We start from the raw sequence: 11,496 nt of genomic DNA on the forward strand, positions 1-11,496 counted from the left end.
GAACTCACTCTGTAGACTAGACTGGCCTCCAACTCAGAAATCTGCCTGCCTCTGTCTCCCAAATGCTGGGATCAAAGGCATGCACCACCACCGACCGGCGTCTATTTCATTTTTAAAATTCTGTTCTATATAGCCGGTCGATTCTTTTTCTAGTTCTGATGGTGTTTAATCCCTATAGGCTATTCCCTAGCATGGTGTGTCTTGCAAGGCACATTTATGTGGCTGAGCTGAACCCATATGAGGTCATCTATGGCCAACCGTGGGCCTCAGGATTCCCAAACTATAGCTCAGAGCTGGCCTGAGCAGCAGGAACACCGGATCAGTTTGGTTTTTGGTGGAGACTGGGGTGGATCTGAAAAGGATCAAGTCATCTTATCTTGCTGCTAGGAAATAAATACTCCAAGTAGCTTTTGGTGCCGGGGGCCAGGGCTGGATCCAACTTTCTGTCACTTGCTTGAGGGAGATCCTTTGTCCATTCTAGGCAAGTGTTCTACCACTGAGCTACATTCCCAGCCCTTTTGAGGTTGGCTCACAAAGCTAGGCTTTCAGGCCTTAAACCTGTGATCCTCCTGCTTCAGCCTCTTTAGTAGCTAGGCAGTGGGGATGACAGACCCGTGCTCTCAGGCCTGGCTACTATGCGATTTGGCTTTCCCAGTGCTTATCACACAGGTAGGTATGTATGACGTCCACACCCAGTGGCCCAAACATCACTGAGTCCCTCTGCCCGAACCCCTGCACCCACAGTGCAACCTGATGGAGTGGGCATCACCAGTGGCCAGGCTGGCAGGAAGCTCAGTGGGTGCTGGAGAGAGAGGCGCAGAGGGAAACCCCCCAAAGGAAGGAGGAGCTGGGAATCCAGCCAATTTGGCGGGACTTGCTCAAGAGCTGGCCAACCCCGCGGGGGTCCCGCGTCTCCCGCCGCACCCACCCATCGCTGTCCCAAGCAAAAGCGAAAGGAAGCCGAGTGGTCCCGCGTGGCGTGGCGTGGCGTGGGCGGGGAGGTGGCCGCGAGCTCTAGCTCCGCGGGACCAGGCTGCCGCTTTGTGACTTCACCGGTTTCGCAACAAGCCTGGACCGCCCGCGCCCCACCCACGGGGCTGCCCGTCCGCCCTCCGCCCTCTCGCCTCTGAGCGCTTCCCTCCCTCCGGGGCTGGGCCTGCCCCGGCCGTCGCGGAGCCTCCGTCCCGCCGCCGCCGCCGCCGCCGCGCGTTAGCTGTCTGTGTCTCGGCCACCGCCTCCAGGCAGCCCGCTGCAAGCCGGCGTCGTGGTCCGACGAGCTCAGCGCCCTCTCACCGCGATGCTGTGCTTCCTCAGGGGTATGGCTTTCGTCCCCTTCCTCCTGGTGACTTGGTCGTCCGCAGCCTTCATCATCTCCTACGTGGTCGCGGTGCTCTCTGGGCACGTCAACCCCTTTCTCCCCTACATCAGGTGAGGGGCGAGAGGAGTACGAGGGACTCGGGCAGCGGAGATGAAGGGAAGGCGTCCGGGCCAGGCTCGGGTAGTGGAAAGGTGTGACAAGATAATCACTGACGCCCCGGGCGTGTTTAGAGAGGCAGGAAGCACATGTGGGTTCTGCCTTTAACTGTGCTCAGAGCAGCATCAAGAGGGCGGCAAGACCGTCAGTGGCACCGTTCTACTGGGGTATGGGATAAAATCTTTGGTGACACTCAGACAAGGAGAGTTCCTAAGATACCATTTATTATTATAAGTAGATCCAGGCATGTGGCAAACCGCTCATCTGTTTCTCTTCCCAACAACTCCTGGCTCCTCCCCTCCCTCCCTCCCTCCCCTCCCCTCTCCGTCTCTGAGACTGGATTTCCTGGTGTAGCCCAGGCTGGCCTGAACCCTAGGGCGGTATACCCAAGGCCACCTTCCTCTGCTTCCTTAGTGCTAGGATTTAAAAGTCTTCACCACCACGGGGGGGGGGGGGGGGGGTTCATTTCTCAACAGCTAAGTTTCTTTTCCACGAAAGAAAGTGGGACCCGGCAGTGGTGGCGCAAGCCTTTAATCCCAGCACTTGGGAGGCAGAGGCAGGCAGATTTCTGAGTTCGAGGCCAGCCTGGTGTACAGAGTGAGTTGCCTGGTGTACAGAGTGAGTTCCAGGACAGCCAGGGTTACACAGAGAAACCCTGTCTCGGAAAAAAAAAAAAAAAAGGTTTAAACTGGTGGAGATCCTACCGAGTTCGAATCCTGGTCCCCTTGAGCCGACGGTAGCACATTTAGGATGGACCTGCCTCAGACGCCTCTGGACCTGATGCCTCTAAAGTCAGAGCCCTCAAGTTGTCAAAACCTGAGATGTTTCTTTCGCTCCTTTATTACTTTTGTTTCGTACTTAGGCTCCATCTTTCCTGAGGGTCGCTTTATACACAGCAGGGACAACAACCTGAACCTCTTTAACATCTCTGTATTTAGTGATGGGGTAGCTGTGTCCTTTGAGGAAGACTTTAAAGATTTATTTATTTATTTATTTATTTATCTGTGTAGCCCTGGCTGTCCTGGAACTCACTCTGTAGACCAGGCTAGCTTCGAACTCAGAAATCCGCCTGTCTCTGTCTCCCAAGTGCTGGGATCAAAGGCGTGCGCCACCACCCGGCTTATTTATTGTTATATGTAAGTACACTGTAGCTGTTTTCAGACACCCCAGAAGAGGGTGTCAGATCCCATTACAGATGTTTGTGAGCCACCATGTGGTTGCTGGGATTTGAACTCAGGATCTCTGGAAGAGTAGTCAGTGCTCTTAACCACTGAGCCATCTCTCCAGCCCTGAGGAAGATTTAAGTAGTTGATCTTGTGTCCCTGAGAAACCCTTGGAATGGTTCCTCAGAGCATGTCTCAGTCCTGGGAACCAGCATCTGTGTCCCTTCTCTCTGTCTCTGTCTCTCTCTTATTATATGTAAGTACACTGTAGCTGTCTTCAGACACCTCAGAAGAGGTGCATCAGATCTCATTACAGATGGTTGTGAGCTACCATGTGGTTCCTGGGATTTGAACTCAGGACCTTCAGAAGATCAGTCAGTGCTCTTAACCACTGAGCCATCTCTCCAGCCTGTCCCTTCTCTCATTAATGAATCAAGTTCTACTGCTGTGACATGTATAAAAATGAGCTCGTGTCCTTGCTACTCTGCAGAGGAAGTAATAGCTATGCTTTTCCTAGATCTGAAGTTCGCTCCCAGCTAATATGTGATATGGGTGGGCCAGGCTGTCAGTGGCAAGGCGGGAACCCTTGGGTCTGATGTGATGAATGGCTTCCCCTTAAAGTGAATCTGGTTATCTATGGGAGATAACCAGGGTGGGGCAATGAGCTGACTGAGGTGACACTGTTGTGACTGAAATCACAGGCACTCCAAGGAGAAGGGGCTTATAAATTAACAAGGAAGGCTTTAGGAGTGCTGACTTAGGGAACTCCACACCGGTGGTAGGAACTATAATCCAAAACAAACACGATTGCCCAAATGTGCCTGGGGTTTGGAATTGTTTGCTACCTTTCTAGTGGAGTGGGTGGGGGATGGGCACTGGGCTGACTCTAAGCCTTTGATATAATGGCCAGATGCAGGCAAGAGCTAGATGTCTAGAAGCAGACATCAAGAACAATGGCAGGAAAGCTCACACACACCTTCAGTCCCAGCACTTGGGAGGCAGAGGCAGGATCTCTGTAAGTTCAAGGCCAACCTGGTGTGCACGGTGAGTTCCAGGACAGCCAGGGCTATATCAGTACATAGGCCGCCTGCCTAGTGTGTGCAAAACTCTAGGCTTAATCTCCAGCATGAGCCGGGCGGTGGTGGTGCACGCCTGTAATCCCAGCATTCTGGGAGGCAGAAGCAGGCAGATTTCTGAGTTTGAGGCCAGCCTGATCTACAGAGTGAGTTCCAGGACAACCAGGGCCATACAGAGAAACCCTGTCTGGAAAAACCAAATCCAAAAACACAAAAAACAAAAACCAAAAAAAACAAAAACAAAAACAAAAGCAAAACTCCAGTATGACAGAACAGCAAGACAAAGGGGAAAAAAGTCACCAAAGCCCTCTGTAGACCAATCTCTGAGTACAGCCTGGTGTATACCAGGTCGTTTCCAGGACGTGCAGGGCTACAAAGAGAGACCCTGTTTCAAAACAAGTCCTCTGTTTACTCTCACTCTCAGTGGGTCTTGCGAGTCTTCCTCTCCCCTCCTCCCTCTTACCCACTCCTCTCTTCTCTCCTTTCCTCTTTGTACTTTCTCTGTCACACCGACATTCCTTTCTATGTCTGTCTTGAGTCTGTTTTTTTGTGAGGCAGGGTCTTGCTATGTAGCCCAGCCTAGCCTCATATGTGTGAGTCTTCCTGCGGCCTTAGCTTCCGGAGCTGTGAGATTCCAGGCTTGGGTCATCACATCTAGCCATGCCTCCTCCTCCCTCACCTTTTTTCCTTTTTGAAACTGGGCATCCCCCTGTAGCCCATGCTGGGGTCTCCATCCTCCTGACTCAGTCACCCAGCAGCTCGGCTTCAGAATCACTGGCTCCCAAGCCCTGGGGCTTTCTTTGCTTCTGGTTCTGGTGGTGGAACCTTGCAGTGCAGGCGAGAGTTCTGCCGTGGAGTACTGCCTATAGGCCTTCCCGGGATGTTGTCGACACACGCTCTTCTCTTCAGAGGTATGGTCTGTCTAGCTATCTCCAGATTTTTTCCTTTCTTTAAATATCATCTTAGCCAAGCCTGTTCTAATAATGCTTGGAAAGGTAGCTCAAGATTTAAAATTGCGTTCTACCACTCTTTGGACTCTTATAACCAATCCGTGCGTGCGTGTGTGCGTGCATGTGTGTGTGTGTGTTGCCCACTGACTCATCTTTGAGGCCATGTGCTTGCAGTGTTTTTTTTTCTCTTTCTTTCTTTCTTTCTTTCTTTCTTTCTTTCTTTCTTTCTTTCTTTCTTTCTTTCTTTCTTTCTTTCTTTCTTTCTTTCTTTCTTTCTTTCTTTCTTTCTTTCTTTCTTTCTTTCTTTCTTTCTTTCTTTCTTTCTTTCTTTCTTTCTTTCTTTCTTTCTTTCTTTCTTTCTTTCTTTCTTTCTTTCTTTCTTTCTTTCTTTTTTTTTTTTCCGAGACAGGGCCTCTCTGTATAGCCCTGGCTGTCTTGGAACTCACTCTGTAGACCAGGCTGTCCTCGAACTCAGAAATTCGCCTGTCTCTGCCTCTCAAGTGCTGGGATTAAAGGCCACCACCGCCCCGCATGCTTGCAGTTTTAATGTGCCCATTTCACGGTGTGGGGCACTGGCCTGTGGATCTCCAAGGCGCTTCTGAGGCTCCTAGGTGGACACAACCACATCTATACAGTCCAACTGCTTGACGGCGGCAGAGGCCAGCCACATGCCTTCTCCCCAGTCCTCCATTCACCTTAGCACACATGGTCTTCTAACAGATCAGAAATATACAATCCACAAAAGCTTGGGGAGTGAGGTGGAGCCCGGTACTAAGTGTGTTTTCTACCACCTTCCAGGTCCCGTGCTTGGTCCCCAGATCCATATGAAAAATGTGTAAGAAAAAAACAAACATCCCTTACCCAAGGTCATGGTGGATCTCTGTATGCTAAGGCCAGTTGATTGAGTGCTTGGTTGGGATGCTTAGTTCCTCTGCGTGAATTCTCTTCACCTTTTGGCCGTGACAGTGGTCTGGTATTTTTAGCATTTCTGAAATTAGAGGGAAACCACTACCCAGGATGACCTTGAAGTCTTGCTTCCTTATCAGATAACTTTGTGACAGACACTGTTGCCCCCCCCCCCCCCTTTTTTTTCTTTTTGGTTTTATTTGTCTTTTGACATCAAGTCTCAAGTAGTCCGGGCCGGTCTCAAACTTGATTACCTTGAACTTTCGCTCTTCCTGCTTCCAGCTCTCCAGGGCTTAGATAACAGGCCTTGCTAACCCTTTAATGCTGCATAAATGGTCAGATGATTCTGAGACGTGGAAAGATCCTCAGACTCAACGCACAGAAAGGATTCCAGTATCGCTTGCTTCTTGGCCTTTTGGCTAAGATCAAGTGTAGAAATGACTCCAGTTGGGATTCACTGGTGCTGTTTTTCATCTGATAACACTTTTGTGACGTTTGGTGGGGGAGGGGTGTGGGAGGTAAGGGTGGGGCTGGGGAATGGGGAGGGGGGGGGGACACAGACCTTTTCCTGGGAATGCAAATTGATTAAAAAATTTAAATTTTGCCAGGCATTGGTGGCTCACACCTGTAATCCCAGCACTCTGGGAGACAGAGGCAAGTGGATTTCTGAGTTCGAGGCCAGCCTGGTCTACAGAGTGAGTTCCGGGACAGCCAGGGCTATACAGAGAAACCCTATCTCAAAATAATTAATTAATTAGTTAATTAATTAATTAATTAAAAAACCCCAAAAATTAAATTTTTTTATGTGAATGGATGTTTTGCCTGCATAACATGGTGCATACACCTGCCTCCATGGTGTATGTCTGTGCACCATGTGTGTGCCCGATGCTCTGGGAGACTAGAGCGTATCAGGTCACCTGGGACTGGAGTGACAATGGTTGTCAGCAGCAGCCATGGAGGTGCTGAGAATCATACCTGGGTCTTCTGGAAGAGCAGACAGTGTTCCTAACCACTGAACGTCTCTCCAGCCCCTGATTTTTAAATTGTATGGAAGGATTTTAGTAAACAAACAAACAAACAAACAAACAAACAAAACAACCCCCCAAAATTATGAAAATGTGAAACACATCCTATGTGTAACAGTTGCTTTTTTTTTTTTCTTTTTTGAGGAGCATCCTACAGGTTTGCCCACCTGTCTGAAGGAAATGCATACCTGTGAGGTAGCTCACAGTGTTTCCTGTCACTCGTTTATTTACCTGTTAATGTGCGGTAGGGAACAATCTCTAGCAATCTTAGAGTGTGTGGCAAGGTCTCTCCCACTGAGTTACAGAATTGTTTTCAGGAAGCTTGGAAACTGTCTAAGTAGCCATAACAAAGAACTTGCTGAGTAAATAGATTAGCCAGAGAACTGTGGTGCTTCCTGCAAGAGCTGTGTGGCATCTTCTCTTTGAAGCATATCCCTGTGACTTTTAAATCTCCAGGATACATTATTACACAGGTGAAAGGCAAGATGCAGAACAAAGCTTGCTACTTTTAGTTAGAAACAAAAGAGAGAGAAGAAACAGGACACACTTGTATCAGCTTGGCTGAAGATGAATCGGAAGCTGGCTATGCTACTGTGGTACTTAATCTCAGCACTCAAGTGAGGGACAGAGGCAAGAGTACTGCTTTAGGTCTGAGGGAGGAACCTGAGATAGATAGGAAGATTTCAGCACTTGAATTCAAGGCCAGCCTGGTTTCCATAGCTAGCCTTAGGACAACAGACAGGACCACATACCAAGACACTGTCTCAAGAAAAGGGGGGAAATAAGGAATTGTTTAGTGTGCACCAGGTCTTAGATTAATCACCAGCCCCTCAAATAAAGAGACTAATAAAATTGTTGTGGCAGAGGGCCACATGAATGTCACTAAGACATTATAAGAATGTTCCTAGCATTCATCCCCCACCTCTGTGTTTTCAATATTTTAAACAAATTGGCCTGCTACCCTACTCTTTAAACTTAAGACATGGAATTAGATGCCAGCTACATGTAGATGTTGGAGTAATATAACATTTTGTGTGTGTGTCTGCATTGTAAACCCATTAATGCAAGGTCATCAAAACCAAGAATAAACAAAACTAGCCTCATGGGATTAGGCCACACCCACATTTCAAGCACAGCCAAACAAGCTTAATTTGGAGTGTCTCGTTCTCGGGTATCAGTTTATCCACATGGACTTCCATTCAAATCATCTAGGCTACCCTCTTAAACTTTCCTTGGAAGTGTGCTTGTATCTGGCATGTGATACTCTTACACATGTGAACTCTTACAGTTCTGTCAGTCTGGTCCTGGGCTGACCTTTTGTAAGCACTTTTGATGAGGAGTCTGGTTTTGCTCAATAGACTATACAGAATTTAACCATCTATGTTGTTCCTCATGACCATAATTTCTGCTCGGTCAGGCAGAAAACTGGGCTACCTATAGAAATAAGACACTTTAAATCGAAAACCAGAGTTGCAGAGTAAAGGACATAAAAAATTTGATCTGGTTTTTAATTTCAAAATCAAAATGAGGGATGGATGTAGCTTATGCCTTGAATCACAGCACTGGGGAGTCCTGGGCAGGTGGATATCTGTGAATCTGGGGCTAGCCTGGGCTACATAGCAAGAGCCTGTCTTAAGGAAAAATTAAACTGAGCGTGGTGGCTTGTACTTACCTCAGCCCTTGAGAGGCAGAGGGAGGTGGATCACTGTAAATTCAAGGCCAGCCTAGTCTACAGAGTGAAATCCAATTGAGCCAGGGTTATAGAATGAGACGCAACTTTCAAAATAAAAACAAAAGACCCAACACAAAGTAGTTAGTGTTGTTACTTTAAAAAGAAAAGAAGGGCTGGAGAGATGGGTCAGAGGTTAAGAGCACTGACTGCTCTTCCAGAGGTTCTGGGTTCAATTCCCAGCAACCACATGGCAGCTCACAACGGTCCACAATGAGATCTGACACCCTCTTCTGGGGTGTCTAAAGACAGGTACAGTGTATTACATATAACAATAAATAAACCTTTAAAAACAAAAAGACAATACTTTAAAAATGACTTGCCCAAGGCTTTATAAGTAGGAAGACAGCCTGAACATCTAGAACTACCTAAAACTAATTCCGACGGACACAGTTAGGAACTCTTTTCCGCTGGCCTGTGTGACCACAATTCCTTCAGCGTCCTGCGAGCAGGGCCTTGTGTGCTTGCAGTCAGGAGTCAGGCTTTCACAGGCTCTTCCGGAGTCATCGTTGAGGTGCTTGGCTTACGCTAACTCTTCATCATTGAGGTGCTTGGCTTACGCTAACTCTTTCGTGTGCCCTCGATAGACTGAAATGTCAAGAGGTCTTTAGAGTGTGACTCTCCTGTTTTCAAGTGGAGATTAAAGGCTAAACGTTAACAGCTAACACCAGTCCTGGAGAAGGCAAGAGCTTTGCCTTTTTGGAGGCAGACAGAATTCCTGAGGCTGGCCTCCAACTCATGACCCTCCTGCTTCAGTGCCTCTGTGTTGGGATTTACAGGCACGTGCTGTCTAGCCAGTCCTCCACTGCCTTCGTTTTTATATTTATTCAATTATTCATCGTATATGGTGCATATGCCAGAGAATGACTGTGTGTGTACCCAGTAGCCTTATTCCATTAAGACTCGGTCTCCTACTGAGCCTGCCTTAGGCTAATAAGCCTCTGTCTAAAAACAGATAATGTTACACCTTGTGCTCAGTATCAACATCCCCTGGCCTTAGACAATGGGAAGTCACACCTATCTGCTGATGAAGAATGTCATTTGTCCACGCTTGGGAAAGTTGTGTACCAGGCCTGTGTTCTTTGTATTGTTTGAGTGTTAAGTGATTATTCGCCACCTTGGCAAAAAACTAGTTTGGAGTTTGTTCCTCAAACTTCTTGGACTTATGCAAAGTTGGCTTACCTTACATAAATGTAAACATAGGAAATGTGGTTGTAATTGATTTCCCAGGTTCAACTTGTTTTGAAATTACTGTGTGAATGATGACTACAACAGCTTCTAAGCCACGGGCAAATGAAATATTACTTCCTCTCGCCCAGTTGCTACCATAAATACCCCCTGAAGAGAACCAGAGAAGGGCTGGAGAGTTGGCTCAGCGGTTAAGGGCACTTGACTGCTCTACCAGAAGTCCTGAGTTCAAATCCCAGCAACTACGTGGTGGCTCACAACTGTCTGTAATGAGATTGGATGCCCTCTTCTGGAGTGTCTGTAAACAGTTACAGTGTACTTACATGTAATAATAATAATAATAATAATAAAGATCAGTGAAGTGGGAGGAGCCAGGGCAGGGCCAAGAACTCTGGGAAGCCACGTGATTCTTGGGAGCAAGATGGACTGATCTCAGCTAGTGCTGCCTTGCCTTCTCACATTCCCAGTTTCTTGAATCAGGCACCCAGAGATACCTATGTTACCCAAATACACATCCCATCCCTCAGTATCTGTGAAGGACTGGTTTCTAGACAGCCTCCGGATACAAGATTCTGAGGATACTGAAGTCAGTGACTGCTCAAACCGGTTAGGGTTGGCCTAAAACCCTGCCCAGCATCCTGTATGCCCTAAGTCATCGCTATATTTCTTAGGATACAAAGTAAACACTATGAGAAAAGCTGATGAACAGTATTGTTTAGGGGATAATGGCAAGGGAATTCAGCACACCTGCCATTCAGATGGTGTTTTGGATTCTGGCTTGGTTGAATCCTCAGATCAGTATATATGGCGATAGCTGTGACTGGCCAGCCTCTCTCCCTCTGACCTCGTGTGAAGGTATCTTTAGGTTTGATCTTAAAGGGGAAAATAAAAGAGGCTCACCAGAAGGTTTGACTGCCCCTTGGTGGTACATTCTTTGCATTTGTGCAGCAGGTAGAAGGTATTACTCAACATTCACTTACCTTATAATATGTAATGTCAGAGACCTGACAGATTTGTGAAGAGTTCTTTTCTTAAGACAGGGTATCACTATATAGCCCTGACATGCATGTAACTCAATATGTGGATCAGATTGGCTTTGAACCCACAGAGGTCTGCCTGCCTCTGTCCCCTGAGTGCTGGGATTAAGGACATACATAACCACACACGGGTGTGTGTGTGTGTGTGTGTGTGTGTGTTGGTTTGAATAGGTTTGGCCCCCATAGATTCGTTCCAGTGCTTGGCCACAGGGAGTGGCACTACTAGGAGGTGTGGCCTTACTGGAGGAGGTGCGGCCTTGTTCGAGTCATTGTGTAGGTGGGTTTTGAGGGTTTTTGTTTTTTGTTTTTTGTTAATTTTTTTGGGGGGTGGGTTCCCCCCCCCCCCCAGACAGGGTTTCTCTGTGTAGCCCTGGCTGTCCTGGAACTCACTCTGTAGACCAGGCTAGCCTCGAACTCAGAAATCTGCCTGCCTCTGCTTCCCAAGTACTGGGATCAAAGGAGTTCTCTCCTCCTTGCTGCTTGAGGATCAATATCTATCTATCTATCTATCTATCTATCTATCTGTCTGTCTGTCTGTCTATCTATCTATCTATCTATCTATCCATCCATCCATTCTAGGCTGGCCTTGAACTTGAGGTAATCCTTTTGCCTCAGCCCCTCATCTGCTGCAGCAACAGAGTGACCAACCACACCACACCCACTTTTTGTTGATGAATTCTGATTGTTGTATGTTTTATTGATAAGTGAATAAATCATAATGCTATTTGTAGAGTCATGGCAAAGTTCCTGTTTTTCCTTAGGTAGTTGTGGTGTTGACAACTACCTATGGTGATGAAAGGGTGGGGATATGAGCCTACTGGGTACAGGCTAACGCACCGATGATGGCTGCTGTGAGTTCGGAATTCTGGAGAGAAATCGGATAGAGCAAGCATGCCATCGCTTGTCGAAGAGACCTTACAGTTTAATTCTGTTACTCGAGAGGCGTGA

The 11,496-nt window shown here is 47.5% G+C and overlaps 1 protein-coding gene across 1 annotated transcript in view; it reads left to right on the forward strand.

The window, feature by feature from the left end:
* Nucleotides 1-989: 989 nt before the first annotated feature.
* Nucleotides 990-11,496, forward strand: part of Dram1 (DNA damage regulated autophagy modulator 1) — a 39,747-nt gene continuing 29,240 nt past the window's right edge. Inside the window, exon 1 of the mRNA XM_052165025.1 lies at nt 990-1,428. Within this exon, the coding sequence (XP_052020985.1) occupies nt 1,298-1,428 (131 nt within the window). The 5' untranslated portion in view covers nt 990-1,297. The remainder of the gene's footprint in view (nt 1,429-11,496) is intronic.

Source organism: Apodemus sylvaticus, chromosome 20 (genome assembly GCF_947179515.1).
Source record: "Apodemus sylvaticus chromosome 20, mApoSyl1.1, whole genome shotgun sequence".
Lineage (NCBI taxonomy): Eukaryota > Metazoa > Chordata > Mammalia > Rodentia > Muridae > Apodemus > Apodemus sylvaticus.